This window comes from Chenopodium album, chromosome 2 (genome assembly GCF_948465745.1).
Source record: "Chenopodium album chromosome 2, dcCheAlbu1.1, whole genome shotgun sequence".
NCBI lineage: Eukaryota > Viridiplantae > Streptophyta > Magnoliopsida > Caryophyllales > Amaranthaceae > Chenopodium > Chenopodium album.
In genome coordinates, this window is record NC_137835.1 from 74,973,052 (window position 1) to 74,991,893 (window position 18,842).

An 18,842-nucleotide genomic window follows, 5' to 3' on the forward strand; every position below is an offset into this window, starting at 1 on the left:
GTTGCCGAGCGAATAGAGGAGGCAAAAGTGCAAATGCAAGCACAGATGGAGGCACAGTTTGCAACGCAATTGCAGGAGGCATTGAAGAAGGAGCGGGAGGAGGCAGCAATTGAGAGTAAGCGAATGATGGAGACAATGTTGCAGAACTTGTTCTCTAACTGTTCAGGTGGTCTTCCATTTCAGTTTCGTAGGGAAGATGACCCGGACATGAGTGGTGGTGGGCTTGGTCACCAGACTCCGGTGTCGTAGTTTTTGTTCATAAAGCTCTTACATTAGTATTGTTGATATAGGCCTTAGTATTTTTTTGGGGGAATATAGGCCTTAGGTTTTTTTTTTGGAATATAGGCCTTAGGTTTTTTTTGGGGGGGATATAGGCCATTTTGTTATTTTTTTTGGGGAATATAGGCCTGAAATTGGTATTATATTGTTACATGTTGGCCTTATCTATTTTTTGAAGGAACATAGGCCATTACTTATTCATATAGATCTAACTTAGTTTTAAAGTTAAGCTTATAAAACTAGGAAAAATTGCCCGGAATAGTCCCACCTTTGGGCCGTCCGCTGAAAATAATCCCACCTTTGGATTATTTTTTAATAATCCTACCTTTACCCCCCGATCTTTTTTAATGGTCCCAACCGGTAACTTAACTTGCTATAGCAAGTCACTTGACACGTGTCGACACCCGATTAGTCCAAATAATAAAATTAAAAAAAGGTAAAAAAAAACAATTAATTAATAATAAAACCACCCACCAGCCAAACCACCTCCCCTGCCACCTATCCCAGCCCGCCGACCTCCCCAGCCACCAATCCCGGCGCGCCAACCTCCCCAGCCACTAACCCCGACCTCCCTTGTATCAAGTATACGGTTGTCCCAAGAATTCGACCACCTCCATCGCCCTATTCCGGCCTCGCAATCACCCCCAATTTCGGATTTTCCGACATCCCCTACCCCCTCTGGCCGTGTTGACCTCCCCCTTTCCCGAATTCCGGCATCCCCCTACCCTCGAAAACCCCTTCCCCATCCCGATCCCAGCCCCTCCCCGTCCCTTAACATCGGCTTGCCTGGGGTCTTGTTCGGTGGCTGGGGTTTGGAGGGTTCCACATCTAGTTTCGGGTTTGGTTTGATGGCGTCGTGGCAGTGGTTCCTGGGTTGGCTGGGGTTTGGTTTCATGGCAGTGGTGGCTCTGGGTTTAGGTGGTGGCGAGGATGATGGAGGCTGAAACTTTGATTAGGTTTGGGTTCCGGTCAGCGTCGGTTGGGAGTGGGTTTTCGGTTTGGTGGGTTGCGTTCTGGTGGGCTTAGTGGTGGGTTACAGTCAGGTGGGGATGGTGGTGGCTTAGGGGTGGCTGGGACTGGTGTGGCTGGGGTGGAGGGTTTTTTTTTTATTTTTTAATTAAATTTTTTGGACAAATTATGTAGTGACACGTGTATTTCAAACCAAAAAAAAAAAAAATTTACCTTTTCAACTGGTAACTGGTCACCTGGGACCATTGGAAGCGGATTAGGGGTAAAGGTGGGATTATTAAAAAATAATCCAAAGGTGGGATTATTTTCAGCGGACGGGCAAAAGGTCGGATTATTGCGGGCAATTTTTCCATAAAACTATTACTAACTAATTACTATTACTATTAACTTGAACATTATTATTGTATGTATTGTTCGAAGTTGGACTTTTTAATTATTAATATTATTATCTATATGAATTATGCATTTTATTTTTATTTTATATTAATTTTGAAATTAATTCACATGATAACAGGTTATAGGTTCAGGTTAGGATGGCATCGATAATGCAAATTGTAATTATTTGAAAATTTCATTATAATAATAAATTGCCCTGTCGCAATTCTATGAGGAATTGCGACCGTTTACCTATCCTGTCGCAGATCCCATGTTTTTGCGTCCGTTAGGGCCTGTCGCAGATCACAAGAATTTGCGACCGTCTTAGGCGGTCGTAATTTACTGAAAATTGCGACCGTCGGGGCATGTCGCAGATCCCATATATTTGCGACCGTCAGGGCCTGTCGCAGATCACAGGAATTTGCGACCGTCACAAGCGGTCGTAATTTACTGAAAATTGCGACCGTCACTGCCTGTCGCAGATCCCTGAGGTTTGCGACCGTCTTAGGCGGTCGTAATTTTCAGCAATTGCGACCGCGTTGCATGTCGCAAATAACAAATTACGTCAGTTTAAAAAACGGTCGTTGAAAATACGAAAAACGGTCGCAATTTGATCTGCGACCGCCAAGTGGCCGCAATTTTTATTTTTTTGCGACCAGTTAAATAACGACCGTTCCTTTGCGACCGGTGACGGTCGCAATTCTAAATAGCGACCGTTTTCCTTATAATTTGCGACCGGTTCTGACGGTCGCAATTCACTGGTTTTTTTGTAGTGTTCCTCATTATTCATCGGAATTGGGCTTATAATACATCGTTGGAAAGCTCTTTTCGAGCCCAATCAAACTACACCATTATTGGACCCTTGCCATGGACCAAACTAAACTGGATTGGCTATTTTCATAAAATAGGTTTTAAAAAACAAAGAGAAAAAAAAGAAATAAAAACTAACCGCAACACTAGACTTTCCACACTTTCATTTAATTCGATTATGATTCGACGTGAAAGATATTCATCACTGGGTTTGGTTTTGGGGAGACACATTTGGGTGTCTATAGTAACGAATTTTGACCACTCCTAAAACCCTAGCCAGCACCAATTTCGACCAGAAAACCTTAGCAACAACTAATTTTGACCCCCTCCCTAGCCCACACCAAATTCCGACCCTCCCTAGCCCCATACGAAATTCCGACCAACCGAGTTGGAGCTGATTTCATTCCCGGCTGGTTGGTATGGAAGATCGAGGGAGATAAATAAAGAGAAAATGTCAAAAAAGTGGGTCCTACTAACGGATTCATGGATGAAATTCGTTAGTTGGTGAAATCCAATTTTTAAAAATTTTGTTGGTGGTAAAATAAAATTTTAAAATACGGTGGTGGTAAAAGCCAATAAGTGATTATTTGGAGGTAGTAAAAGTCAGAAATTTCATTTTTTTATTGAAATTTTTTGACTTTTGACACTATTTATAAATTTTATTTAACTAGCGTTTGTGATGTGTATTATGGTAAAACATACAAATAGTACTTGTGTGTAAGATCTTATTAGAATCGTTTACATGCATATACCTTCATAGTATCAACTTTTACACATAGTTTTTACTTATTATTAATCAGACATATTATTGTTAAATTTGTACAGTGACAAACATAATAAAAGAACTGTGTCAATGAAGTGCAAGATAGGAAGATGTAATGGCATGTGATTTTTAATATATTACTCTAGTAGTCTAGTTATTAATCAACATTAAGTTGGTATATAATTAATAATAGTATAAATGTTAAATTATTGTATTGAAAAAAAAAATGAAATATTCAATAATCAGTGTAGTGTAGCCTCTTGCTAGTCTACATCTATTCCAAATTAGATAACATGCCTTTATGAACTTTGAAAAGTCTTTTTTTTTTCACAAAAATAATCTATAGAACCATTTGTTGATCGATGCTATACAAGTACACATGCTTCATGTTCTTCTTCTCTCTCTTTTTACAGCACATGTTACTAAGGGTCTGTTCTCATACGTTGAAATTCAGGTCAGTTCAGTTCAGTTCAGTTCAGTTCAGCTCAGTTTAGTTCAGTTCAGCTCCTAATTTCCTTCTCTTATAAAATATTCAGTTCAGTTCAGTTCAGCTGAATTCAGTTAATGAGAACAAGCTCTAAATAGTTTTATGTCTCCCATCTCTAACTCTATCTCTATTTTTATTTTACTTGTATATAGTTGTACTACTTTAATTTAATGGAGTGTATGATACTAATATACTTCCCCCGTTTTATTAATATTGCAACAATAATGGACTTTTTGCACTATTTATCACTCTTGTTTGACCATATACTATGAGTTATACGTTAAGCAAAATATAGTGAAGTGAGATCTTGTTGGATTCATCTCATATAATACTTTCACAATATCAACTTTTTAAAATTTTTACTCTTACACAATTATAGATATTTAGCATATAAAATGTGTTTTGGGATGCGTAATTTCCTCCTTGTTGTAATATTAACAGAACGGAGGAAGTATAGAATAAGCGAATAGAAATAGAGATATGAATAGTCTGATAGAGATAAAAATAGAAGAGATATACTTAGTAAGAGAAATTAATGGTCAAAGTTATATGCATCAGTACGTGTATGGTTTGTCAATTTAAAGTCATAAACGGAGAATGGTAACTTTAAGGTTACTTGTATAAACAGGAGGTGAATCTTCAACCATGCAAGTGTAGGCTTCGAGCTACAACATAATTGGTTGGTTTTAGAGGGAAAGAGTACTCGTCCTTGTTCCACGAATGAATTTATAACACCTTATAAGGTAGCAACTGCTGCCACTATCTATCCAAGTACCTCCTATTTGAATGGATAAGGGTTTGATTGTTCTCATTGACTGAATTTAGCTGAACTGAACTGAACTGAACTGAATTGAGCTGAACTGAACTAAATATTTTATAAGAGAAGGAAATTAGGAGCTGAACTGAACTGAATTGAGCTGAACTGAACTTAACTGAATTGAGCTGAACTGAACTGAACTGAATTGAATTTCAACGTAAGAGAACATGCCCTAAGTAGAAAGGCTACACTTATACGGAGTACAAGTTTTGTTTTTTTTGGGGTGGGGGCATGTTTTGGTACTATTAGCTTAGGTATCATTGATTCATTTTCTAATTCTAAATTTATAAGGGTATGGTAAAGTTTAATGCTAATGTGATAAAATTGTATGCACAAAATTGTGGATTTTGCACTGAATGTGTACGTGTTATAACGTTGATAGGTGGTAAGTATGAACATTAAAATTAAAGTTGTACATGTTAACAGTTTGTTATGGGATGAATATCTATAAAACAGATTATTTGTTTATTTCAAATCTATCATCGTCTTTTTTAAAAATAAATATGTATTAGGTATTTTAGTATTTATGTTTTTAGTAAAAGGTTAATGATTATCTTAGAATTTTTTTATAACGAGTACTCGTACTTAGTATTTGACAATGACCACTTTTCGCCGGTTCTCCCTGTTAACAAATTTAACCCACTATATACACTAGCATATTGAATATTAAATGTAACAAAAACAACCCTTAGGCCTTAGCCCTAATTCCATTATTTAATACTTCCTCCTTTTCTTTTTAGTTGACTTGTTTCTTTAGTCACGTTTGTCAATGCACAATTTCAACCAATCATATTTTTAATTTCCGATAAGCAAAAATTATGAAAGATTGATATTTTTAAAATATATATCGTGACGAATCTAACAAGATTCCACATAATTATATTTTTCATTACATACAAAGCATAAAATACGATCAAAGAAGAGTGTGTAAATAGTGGTAAAGTCAAAACGTGTCAACTAAAAAAAACAGAGGTAGTACTTTGTATAATTCACCGCAATTGTTCTGATAGTTTGTTTAGGTTACTAATTTGACTGGAATTATTAAGACAGTCGTTATTACAAGCTGAGGAAAACGATAATAATGTAGCTTTCGTTCATGTAAAAAAGAAATAAAGTAAAATGCCCACAAGGCCACAAATGATGATTATTGATGAAAAAAGGAAGTAAAATGCCAAAATATGAAAGACAGTGTTGTACGATGATGTGGACAGTACTCAATAGTCAATATCGACAATATGGAGAATGATTTTTGTTGGACATAAAGGAACACACCAAGCTATAAGCTTATGCTATTTAAAACTTGCACCTTTATTGCATAGTTGCATCATGTTATTTTGTTTGCAGTATGCTATTTTTTATTTTATTTTATTTTTTAAATCTATATGGAAAAAATAATCACACATTTACGGGGAATAATTTTGGTAAAACTATTTATTTTGTACTCATTTATTTAGTTTGATATGTAGGAATGCGAGTTTGGAGAATTGAGGTTGGGATAAGTAATGAAAATATGTTGTGAATTTATAAAATTAATATACCAATGCCTTGTTTGGTAGTAATAGGTAAGAAATACTTGTACATTTTAAGTTTACAAAAATACTCTCACTAAAATTTCTTCTTGTATAAGGGCATTTAGTCATTTCTCACCTATTCTAATTCTAATCTCCTAATACTTGACCCCCTTGTATTATTTTGTTGGGAATAGAACATAGATGGTATATAATCCCAATCCTAATCCCAATCTTAGTTTAAAAGCTAGAATTTGGTATGTGGGAACCCGAAAGGATTAGAATGATGTCTCAAACATTTTGGGGGCCAAAGCGAAAAGTAATAATAAATAAATAAATAAGCCTACTAAACAACGGAGCCATATATTTAGTAAAAAAAAAAATCATCAAAGAAAATATCATGAACTTTAAATTCAACCATAAAAAAGAATTATGTTGGTCACTGCAATTGTTAAAACATGAAAATTATTGGATCCTCATTAGGTTTTTCAAAGATGAAGTCTGTAACGATTAAAGATCGTATATGGAGTGAGTGACCAACTCTCCTTGTGTCTTATTGGCATAAATCATTTGCTTGGTTGTGGTTGCACGATGACAAGGGTTGGTAAGAAAGAGAAGGAATGTGAACAAAGAAAAAAGATCGTATATGAAGTTACTTTGGAAGTGTAATTTGTATAATAAATTCATTTACACCTATAACACGTTGTCCACAGTTATTTATTAATTTTATCTACCAAATTTGCATGATAAAACATTTTTAGCTCATTTAAAACTCTTGAAAAGTTGAAATTAGGAATTACCCATCTGTAGAAGTTCCGGAGTATACAATAAAGTGACAAGTTTGAAGCTTTTGAACAAAAAACTATTATCTAGATTAAGATGTAAAAAATGTATTTATATATATAAAAAAAAAGAGGTCACTAACATTATAAGTGAACTTTGCTAGCATTGATTTAGAACGGGAACAAACCACTAGAAAGAAAAATGCACTATATGGCAGTCCCCTCGTGAACAAACCATTTGCAACGGCTGTTGAAGATAGTTTAACATACATTCAAGGTTTCGTAGTTATTACAACCTTGTACGGGGGTTTTATTTTCGAGTCTTTATCTTGATTCGTAGTTTGTGGCCTGAACCACCTCCTCCAGGTGCTCCAGATTTACTGTCGCTTGCCTTAAGGACTAATTTTGGTCCATTAGGTTCGTTTGGTTTTAATCTAACAGAGTCCTTCTGGTGTTCAAACTCGTCCCTACTTCTCGATAATGTTGGCTCCAAGGGTATCTCCTGACCGAAAGGTCTATGCTCAATACTTTCCATGTTCATTGCAGGTGCTTCATTCTTAGCCAGAGACTCAGTTGACACAGCCTTTGTGTCATTACTAAACAATCTTTTCTCATTTTCTAATCTACTGCGCCCATCACAAGATACAACATTCCTTTCATCATTCAGCAATTTTGCCATCTCCTTTTCCTTCTTCTTCTTCTCTTTCTTTAGACGTTTCCTCTCCAAATATTCAGGATCATCTCGGTGGCTCTTATGATCATCCCCCCGCTTTCTTTTCTTTTCCTTGTCTTTCTTCTTTGATTTCTTTTTCCCATGCGATTCTGGATTTACAGTGCTCTGTGAAACATCAACCTCTTCAGCTGCAACTGACAGTGACTGTTGTACTTCTTGTTTGTGCACCTCAGCCTGTAGAAGATTATCTTTGGAAAAATTGGGTGATAAGCAATCATCAAGCTGTTGTAGTGCTGGAATGGCGCTGGAATCAGCAGTGCACAAAAGCTCTTTCCCAACCTCATCACCTTCTGTAGCTAGCTTGGCGCTGCCAATACTGGCTGTCACATGGGACCCACGACCCTGGCATGAATTCACTTCTTCTGTGATTTGATTGCTTCTGCTAACAGCTTCCGTTATATTTTGCTGGGGTGCATCAACAGAAACAGAGCTGCTAGCTACCGGATGAATTTCATTATGACCAGCCTGAGATTTGGCATGAGTCAAAATGTCAATTTTTTCACTTTTGTTAGAATTTGCTGTTTGTTTGACCCTGATTTTAAAAACCGCTGTCTTTCGATCCTGACTAATGGATACAGCATCTGCCTCTCTGGAAACTTCTTGAGCTGGCACTATATGCATCTGACTGTTGGAGAGAGTCTCTGCTTCCTTCGGAGCTTCTTGAGCTGGAATTATGTGCATCTGAACATTGGAATCAGTAACTGCACCTTGAACAGCTTCCTGAGCTGGAATAAAGTGCACCTGAACATTGGAATCAGTAACTGCATCTTGAACAGCTTCCTGAGATGGAATTATGTGCACCTGAACATTGGAATCAGTATCTGCATCTTGAAAAGCTTCCTGAGCTGGAATTATGTGCACCTGAACATTGGAATCAGTAACTGCATCCTGAACAGCTTCCTGAGCTGGAATTATGTGCACCTGAACATCGGAATCAGTAACTGCATCCTGAACAGCTTCCTGAGCTGGATTTATGTGCACCTGAACATTGGAATCAGCAACTGCATCTTGAACAGCTTCCTGAGCATCTTCAAATGCATCTGAAGCAGGTACTACATGCACCTGAGTATTGGAAATAGTATCTACATCTATTGCATCCGGAACTGGCATTTTCTGCTCCTGACTGTTGGAAATGGCATCCACATCTTTGCACATTTCTTCAGCAATATTTCCATCCTGAAAAGGGCTCTGAATTTCAATAGGATGCTCCGCTGGCTTCATTTGATTGATAAAAGCTAGGAAAGTATTCCTCTGTTCACTGCAAATCTCTGCATAGCCAGTTTGACGCATGTGATCTCTGGGAATAACATATAGAGTTGGGCGCCTGAAAATGAAGGGAACTGTTACAAACTATTCAAAAAAAAAAAGTTTAGTGAATGACCAGCCAGCCCCTTCCAGCCCGCAAATAAAAGACAGTCAATTGCAAACCAAGTCTTTCACAAAAACTCTATAAAGAAGCTCCATGAAGTCTTGTTTCAAGTCAAGCAGCATCAATATCAACATAAAAAACGCAATGGTGCAGAACCAGGAACGTGGGGGATTTTTTAAGCTAAACAAACATTGAATAAAATCATGCTATGCAGAGAAAAGCAAGTGCAGACACTTAAATTGTATCAGTAACAGCTGATGTAGAGTACCTAAAAGGATCTTCAAGAGAGTATCAAGTCCAATAGTATTAATTCCTGTTAGCTTACATGTGCAAACATTTAAGCAGGAACAAACCAAAGAACCAGTAATTTTCCTTGTGAATGACAGTTTCGTGGAATAGATAGGGTATCAAAGTATCTAGGGGTTTTGGCTCTTTTGGGTGAGGAAGAATAGATAGATAAGAGCAGAGGAAAGAGACAGGGGATTAAGGTTTCAAAGGTTTGGGGAGAGGAAGAAAAAATCTACTAAATTTAAACACATAACATCAAACATCCTGTAATTATTTCAAACAAAATATATTCATCAAATTCATAAATTCAGATCCTAACTTAAACTGCCTGCATTTCCAATCATCAAAAAACCTCTAAAGCCAATTGGAAAGCGGTAATAAAAGGTGGTAAAGGTGATGTGTTAATATGTAACTTTGCAAGGCAAGTCTCATCAAGTCAATGAAAATAGTGAAGATTGTTATCCCATAAATGTCAATTTATATCATTCTTTTTTTATTTTTATCATCACTGATAGTAATTGAAAATTCAAAAACAAAAGCAGAAGTTCAAAGATGGAGTCACAGCAGTACTACAGACTTTGGCACTGGATATTCCTTACAAAATTACATCAAAACTCATTATCATTACCTTCATTAATACTGCCTAACAAATGGGTCACAAAAGTATTCTCCTTGAATAAAGAAGTATTATTTTCTTCCCAAGAGCATTACTCGTATATATGATTTTGAATGTTTAACTATAAGGTATATTTGCCAACCAACTCACCTGCCGGACAAAACTTGTAAAATGCAGAACAAGTGATGCCTAAGAAAGACATTGCGGAATGCTACACGGCTTTCAAGCAAACGAAGCAAGGCCACAAGAGTTTGGCTCCTGACATCATCACTAGATCCAGACCCAGCACTAATTTGGCTCAGCCGGATGACATGTACACCCAACTTTGCCTGCCCTGATAATGTGAAACATAAAACATATATGAAGCAGGAAAAAAAAATGTAGCATATTGTTAAGTTCAATGAAGCACAGCCCACAAGAAACATGCAAAACTCAATCACAGGGCAGCTTAACAAAAGGATCAACCAAAATTCTCTCACCAAAAATTGTAATAATCATATCATACTGCTCATCCATCATCAATAAGTTAGAAAGAAAAACAATGGGAGTTTCCTCAATGATATGTTCAATCATCATTAGCATCACGCAACTAACACAAGAGTGACATTCATTCTTAAAAGCTCTAGCTTCTATATCCCAACACAGATTTGTTTTAAAATAAAACCTCCACTAATGAGGTTTACATCTAGTACGACAAAATTGAATCAAACCACTCATCCATCTTGGAAAAGTACATGAGAACTCCAATAATTGAAGTGTCAAAGAAAGGTAAAAAAATGGTTGCTTTTAATTAAAACAGGTAAGCATCAATCGCCTGTACAAAAAATAAGAAAATGTAGACCTCTTAAGGATGATTCTTCCTCCAGAAATTTGATGAACAATAACAATGCTGCATCTATGCCTTTAGAGTAGAACTCAATATCAAGAAGGGCTCTCCTAGCCTCAATTCTTACTTGCCATACTGCCTTGCAGTCTTGAAATGGTTTGATGAGTTCTAAAATACTATCCTGCAACAAGTAAGAAACATCAAATAGAGCTAAGAAATGCAGGAAGACAAACAAAGATAACAATACAGATGTCAAGCAACTCACAAGAGGAATGAATTCCGAAAGCTTCAATGCCATTTGCGTTATTGCTCTAATGCAACTAATAGTCAGGATCCCATTATAGCTTGGCATCAGCCTGATACATGTCAAGTGCAGAGTTAAAAGATTAAGTCCAGGTAATTTATAATTACAGCAACACATTGAATAAGTAGCAGAAAATAAGTCACCTATCATATTGCAGCAGCCTGTCAATCCGCTTGAGCAATGATGATAGAAAAGCTATGTTCTACAATTCAAACAAAATGAACATACATTAGACCTTGAAACAGAGAAAAACGCAGAGAGAGACAATCCAGAGTTGTAAGCCCAGAGTTATGAGAAGCATCATGCAGACAAAAATATATTACGCGATCAGCAGAAAGGGAGCAAAACCTGTTGTCCAAATTCAAGTTCTCCAATTGCTTCAACAAGAGCAGCCAACCAAAATACATCGGAGTAAGGATTACCACTATTATCATTGTACTGCAAAAGAATCCAAACAGATCAAGAGTCAGAAGATAACTCATACTTCACCATATAGCAGTTCACAGGATTGGCAGAGAAATCGTTTTCCTGAAAGCACATATAAGAGTAATATAAAGCCCAGGACATGGAAATTTTTCTTAGGGCATTGATTCTAGAGTAACAGAGATGAATACTTGAAATTAAGGGAAAAACACATTTATGTTTCTGACACTACCTTAATTACTATAAAGTGATTCAATGAATATTCTGTTTTAGCTAAAAAAAATTTAATTCTATATCATATATGCTACCCTAACTCAATAGAGTCAATACCTACACAATTTTTTAAGAAAAACAGACGTCCAAATCAAACCCTCAACCCACCTCCCATCCATGCTTTTTCTTCAGAAAAGAAACATTCCAATCATCTATACATACTATCAATTGTCATAAGAGTTAGCCCAAGGTAGTCCAAGACATTCTTGAAAGAATAACATAATTACTTCTATGATTTAACAAAACTAACAAGATCACAATTCTGCAATAGACTCAAGACTCAAGGAATTAATCAAACAGTGCACACAAGAAAAACAGAGGAAGCTTGAGGACTTTTTGATTGATTTTGAAGGCAACGGCTACAAACTACTGCTCTTGCTACTACAATAAAGGTGGAAGCTTGGAGGCTACACTACTACTACAACTACACTAGATTAACATCAAAACTCACATACCTTCTTTCATTCTTTCATTCCCTTAAATACTAGACATTCCCCTCTCCCTCATGTAACCTAGCAATTAAAACAAGTTGTACTATTCTGCCAAAGTGGCTATACACAATCACATTCATTTACCACATTACTTGTGGAATAATAATTAATTTTGTCCTCTTTTGCTGCTCTGAAATCTTTTCTGTTGCTTCCCCAAATTGCTGCTATTGTTGTCCTGCTCCTGTCTTCTTGCGTCTCCTTGAGTAAACTTGAATTGGTGGAGTAGTGTTGGGTTGATCCATTGCAAATTCCAGCAATATTTGATCTCAAACATTTACTCCCTCTGTTCTTTTTCATCTTCCTACTTTTCGTTTATGGTTGTTCTTTTTATTTTTATTTTTTTATCTACCTATTTTTACTTTATTCCATTTATGCAAATAAATTCTTTTCCTATAACCCACCATAGGGCCCACTTATGGAACCCACTCTCATTTCCATGGTTTCAATGGCGATAGTAAGTAGGGGGGGAAAAGATATGGTAATAACAATAGTTAATATCACAAGGATTAAATGAGCAATAATACTTAAAGACTATTTATGAAAAATAAATAAATGATAAAAAAATCGATATAAAAGAATTTACAAGTAGTAACACTCCAAACTGAACACCATACTAACATTCATACCATAATATTAGAACATGTGATAAAGGTCCACAAAAAGCTTTGCCAATACTAGAGAACAGAAGATATTTAGTAGATTAAGACTTTAAAGCACACAAAACATCCCTTTACAAATACTCCCTCCTCACACTAGTTGCTACATCGTCATTTTGCAAAAGAAAAAAAATTTTAAAAAAAAAAAATCAAGTGAAGATCATTCATTGTGATGTTTCTGACTATTACAATTACTATTGATTATTGACCAATAGGCAATCAGTATTTTACAATTTATTATTGGTGGAAACTTTATAAAAGTAACAATATTAAAACATTTTAAAAAAAAAAAAACCAAAAACAGGGTGAAGGGATAAAACGTCAACAGAAATATGAATGAAATGTTGGTCTTTCCTTGCAGCAAGAGGAAAACACCCATTTAAAGTGTGTACTGTAATTAACATCATACAGGATGCACCAACAAAGAAATTTACCTTTAGAACTTGCAAGACAAACTCCACAGCTTCTCTCGGGCTTTTTTTATCACCAGTTCTCACAGTAGCTACAGCATGTGGAATGGCCTAGACAAACACACAAAACCAAGACCCATACTTAATGATGGCGACAACTCATAACAGGTCAAAGGCCAACTAACTTATTTGATGCTACAATCAGCAGCAACAACTGGTAAGTGAGGTGACCCTAAGGTAATTAAATAGATAAATTATAAAATTAAGTGATAAACAAGCCCACATAGCTTCAAAAGCATATCACAAATATCTTGGTGAATTTGGAAATCTATAAATGTCAATTTCAAAATAAGGATTCAGAATTAATATCACAGTACAATAATTGACAGTATCTCAGTACATTAGCAAACTCACATATACCTTCATACCTAATTTTCTGCAAAATATACCTGTAAACTTTCAATTACCTACAATGCACACAACACCATATACTGTTATTGCATTGTAGACTTGTGGTAGATGAGCTCGGCAATCTAGTTAGTTATTTGCCACAAACCAAATTTTTTTGATTAACCTCAATGTAGGAGTTTTTGCTAGCAGTTTCACATTTCATAATATAATGCACATGCAATATAACATTTTTGCATGAGATATTTGTAACAACAATTCAGCACTGACCAGACTAGCTAACATGCCACCACTTTAGCTTGTCAAGTCAAGTGGTGGCATATTAGCTCGTCTGGTCATTACTACACACATCCAAATTACTACATTTAGTACGACAATTCCTGAATCTTGACAACAAATCAATGGAGAGAGATAGAGACATGGAAAGTTCTTGACTACAGAAAGACAAACGGAATGAGAAAGGGAAACCTCATCTCAGACCATCAATTATTAAAAAAATGTTGGAAGCCAAACAAACATTGGATTTTGATACAAATCCTACCTCATAGCATTACCTCAAGAACAAAATACTCAGAAAAATCATGGAAGTCATTAGGCCTGGCACAAAAAATATTCAACTAGAGTTAGTAGCAAATTTGTGACAAAACACAATGAAACTGAAATAATTATCTGCTAATGCAGAAAGCTTACTTGGGCAATCCAATTGAAGGATCAAATCTTTTAGCTTTGTAGAATTTAACAAGATTAAGCATACCAGCCCAACCAGTCTCCTGAAACCAAAAGGTAAACAAACTGAAGATCAATTGTGAATGAAAATAAATGATAATATAATTTTGTTATAAAATAATCAGCCTACAACAGAATTATGGTGCAGGTAGAAAAATGGAGTCACTGTGAGCTGGTTTTCACAAACTTAAGCAGGAAAAGACCACTTAATCAGGGTCGGCATCTTAGAGTATTTTCAATCCTAACTAATTGAACAAGGAAAGGCAAGCCAACAACATGACTTGCCCTGTTTAGAGAATATTGAACAGGACAGCCTTTTTATTTTTTTTATTTATTTATTTTTTTAACATTTAATATGAAACGATGCCATGGAGAGAGCTTTGAGTATAAAAAGACACGGACTTACAGAATATCATAAGGTTCATAGGTATAACAATAAGAATGACTAATAACGGACTAATATGTAATCTGATTATTTCCAATACCAGAATTTGTCATTAGTTCTTGTACTCTTCTCTAGTAGTTCATTTATGAGAAAACTTCATCAAAACTAATGCTAAATAAAAACAAAGTACTAAGCACAACATACATTGCTGACACAAATATCAATTACACAAAATTTCTCCACATACTTTTAAGATTATATGAAGTTTTGGGAAAGATTCATAAATCATACAGCTATAGTCTATATAAAAGAGTACACATTGTAGGCACGAAAAAATTATATAAGTGCCACTTTGGATATTGTACTGGTCAAAAGTCAAAATATTGACTCAGGTTCATTTGACAATTAATTAAATTTAATTATTTTAGGTGAAATCAGTCAAATTAGCCCATTTTAATTGTTTTAATTAAATTGTTCATTTAATAGCAAAAACCTATTAAAATGGGTTAAACTATTGTAAATGAGTCATGATTACCTTAAAAGCTCAGTATATATCAAACCCTAACTAACCCTAGGGTGTCTCACTCTATAAATAGAGGCTCTCTAATTCATTTGAGAGAGAGGAAAACAGGACATTAAGAGAATCAATATACAGAGAGAAAAACCTAGAGTAAACAAGGAGATCAAAATAACAAGGAGATTAAAATACAGAGAAAGCCTCTCATTTACTCAAACCTCTCCAAAGAAAACAACTCATCAAATACTCTAAACTTCTTCAAAGAAATCCTCTCAAAACCTAGAAGAAGAACAACAAGCATTCGACGTGCCAATCTACTCTAGAAGATCACCCGTGGAAGAGATCAAGCCTCGACGGCCCTCAATCAAGAATTCAAGTTAAAGGTCTACATCAACAACAAGTCAAAGGTCTACATCAACAATAAGTCAAAGTGTTGCATCAAATCTTCGATCGAGATCAAGCCCCGACGGTCCTCGTTCGAGAATCAAGTCAATTCGTGAATTACGTCAAAGTCAAAGTGGAGATCGAATCAGAGGATAAAATTAGAGATTGTACCCAATATTATCATATTAATAAAATCAACACTTTGTTTCATTTATTTTAAATCTATATTTTGCATATTTAAAATTTGTGTTTACACACACACAACACACACAGGGAAAAAACAAAAACAAAAAACAAAAAAAAACCTCACTACCATAGCCTCTTGCCACCACCATTACCAAAGCTCCACTCCATAACGAAGTTAATCCCTACGTCCCATAATATGTACTGTAGTGAACCCAGAGTCTCAAGGCACATCTCTAAACACAAATATATTACTACCTCCGTTTTGACACGTTTTGGCTTTAATAATATTCACACAATTCCCTTTGACCGTGTTTTGTGATTTATACGTAATGAAAAATATAGTCATGTAGGGTCTAGTTAGATTCGTCACGTTATATATTTTCAAAATATCAACTTTTTATATTTTTGCTTACAATAATTAAAGATATTAACGGTTGAATATGTGCATTGGCAAACATGACTAAAGAAACGTGTCAACTAAAAAGAAATGGAGGAAGTATATATTTGACTGTATATGAAATTGTATAAAGTGGATATTATGAAATGAGATAAATGGCATTGATAATTCAGCCTTTGCTCATGTTCTGAACAAAGTCCCACCAATGTTTTTTTTGTGTGTGTCAGAAGCTCCAACCTTGTTATTAATCAGATAGATCCCTAATTTGGGGAGTGTCTTCCACGTATGGTTCTTGCATGACCTAAAACCCATCAAACAAGTCAACCTATCTAAGGAGAAAGTAAATATTGAAGTACAAAAAATAACAAGGATACAACAGATTAAACAAATTTCACACAAATGACTCCAGGCACATAAACTTATCAGCAATAATAATATTGATTTCACACAAGGCTATGTTAGAAAATACATGGAATGCACAGGCCAAATTCTACTTCAGAACTGAAATAATATGGACAAGAGAATGAAAAGACTTTTGGCCTCCATCTGAACACCCCCAAGGACATCGCTTTATTATGGTGAAGAGAGAAAGGCTAATTATACCTCTGATGCAACTTTTGCCAGTGCAAACGCCGCTTCAATCCGGACTCTCCAGAAGACCTTCAAGATAAAATAAAGCTAAAGATGACTTTCATAAAACTATAATTGAAGCAAAGATATAAGAGCAACAAGATTCCTGCTGACCTTTGAATCAGCAATAAAATTATTCAGAGCGTTGACAACAGGGAAGGGGATATTTGATAGCTCCTCCAGTGTTGCAATTGCTTGAGCTTGAGCAACAACATCTCTGTCCTTCTCTAACTGATTAATCTACAAGGATATTAAATATTATGTCAGACAGATCAGGCTTGAAGGCATCTATACCAATATATTTTAATATACCATTATGTATGTGCTATGTCGCACTCTCCTAGTCACCTCTCATGCAAAAGCTTCATTCCCAAGACAACCCATCAATAAGATTAAAAAATATATATATATATTGTCCTCCATTATATAATTAACACCTCCATTTTCTGAGGAAGAGGATTCTTGGAAATGATTGGGTTGGGGGATACATCAAGCACCTTATCTTTAAATTCTTTTTTTGGCCTGCCTTTCTTAACCGGCAAGGAACACCCCCCACACTTTCCCGGCCCATTAATTTATCAGGAAGGCCAAAGGTCCTATTAAGGTGACGGCATTTGTGAGGACGTTGGCGTTAGGGAGAATCAACACAAATGATATGCTGCAAAGAAGAGCTCCAATGGCAACTTCGCCATATGAGTGTGTGCTGTACTGCTGTGAACTTGTGTCATGCTAATAATGAGACGAGCCCACACCTCTTCCTTCGTCAGTAATCGTGAGATGGCTAACAATATTTAGAGGCATCCCATAGATCTACTGCAAGTCTGTAACATGGACTTTGGAAAGGCAAAGGAGAAAATGTGGCAAAGTGATTTTAAGACAATTTAGTGTTTGCGAATAGAGCAGAATGCACGAATTTTCAATAAAACTTTAATAGTTGTGAAGAATAGCTTATTTGCAGCTAAGGCAGTGGGGGATTTAAAAATTACAAAAATAGGGGAATATCCAACAGAATTTGGATAATACTTTTTTTTTTTTTTTTTTTTGCTATCACGAGGACAACTTGTCCTTTGTCTCAGTTCTTAATATTTGTTCATTTATCACAAATACAAGTGATTGTTACAACGTATTGAAAACAAGGCTTTTGAAATGAAAAATAGGAGACTATCCACCAATCCAAAATAATATCACTGTTTACAAAAGCAATTAGATCTCTCTACCAATTATGGTAATATCAAGAGTATTTTAGGCATCATATGTTACCTCTAGTCCTTAGAGCAGTTCTATTAATTTTAGCTATATTTTTATTTTAAAACTTCTCGGATGTGTTTTTTTTTTTTTTTCATTTTCATGCAAATACTTATTAAGTACTCCTTGTTCCTAAATGTATTTTCCATTTGGAATCTTGACACTAATCACAACTTAATAGAATCTTCTAAATTATTTCCAATATGTAAGGAAAAAAACATAGTCAAGTGGGATTTTGTTTAATTCCTCTCGATGAATACTTTAAGAATATCAAACTTAAAAGGAACAGTCTTTCAAAAGAGAGGGAAAAAAAAAAGAAAAGAAAAACTTATCAAGAACAGAGGGAGTGTTTCTTTTTCCCAAATGTCATGCAAATACTTGTCACTTTGTTAGTTGTCAAATCAATTTTTCCTCACTAGACAAAAGATTGTAGCAGCCAACTCGTTTTGCAATATAAACATTTCCTGTGGGTAAAAAGTTTCAGGGACATTTGGTAGGAGTATTCAAAAAGGGTACGGGAATAAACACTCAAGCCACAAACAACAGAAAAGGGAATCAAGTGTGTTAATTCCCCTATCTTTACCCTTCCCTGAATACCTCGTACCAAACGCCCCTGAATCTTTTCATCCATTGGAACTGTTTCTAAAGCAAAACAAGTGAGGGCTCTGAATTTCTTGAATTCTACAATTAGGTGTCTATCTCATCATCCAAGCCAGAGATTCAATTTGTAAATTTGATCCTGATTGCAGTTGTGTATATGAGCCCAATTCTCACAGTATGAATTT

The 18,842-nt window shown here is 35.5% G+C and overlaps 1 protein-coding gene across 2 annotated transcripts in view; it reads right to left on the bottom strand.

The window, feature by feature from the left end:
• Nucleotides 1–6,888: 6,888 nt before the first annotated feature.
• LOC145600733 (transcription initiation factor TFIID subunit 2-like) overlaps nt 6,889–18,842 on the bottom strand; it is a 31,505-nt gene continuing 19,551 nt past the window's right edge. For both annotated transcript variants that reach the window (XM_081656605.1, XM_081656612.1), the window contains 11 exons: nt 16,927–17,052; nt 16,786–16,842; nt 14,278–14,357; nt 14,142–14,184; nt 13,204–13,290; nt 11,275–11,364; nt 11,070–11,128; nt 10,888–10,978; nt 10,638–10,803; nt 9,947–10,130; nt 6,889–8,847 (listed from right to left, as the gene is read on the bottom strand). In XM_081656605.1, coding sequence (XP_081512731.1) covers nt 7,101–8,847; nt 9,947–10,130; nt 10,638–10,803; nt 10,888–10,978; nt 11,070–11,128; nt 11,275–11,364; nt 13,204–13,290; nt 14,142–14,184; nt 14,278–14,357; nt 16,786–16,842; nt 16,927–17,052 — 2,730 coding nt within the window. In that variant the 3' untranslated portion in view covers nt 6,889–7,100. The remainder of the gene's footprint in view (nt 8,848–9,946; nt 10,131–10,637; nt 10,804–10,887; nt 10,979–11,069; nt 11,129–11,274; nt 11,365–13,203; nt 13,291–14,141; nt 14,185–14,277; nt 14,358–16,785; nt 16,843–16,926; nt 17,053–18,842) is intronic.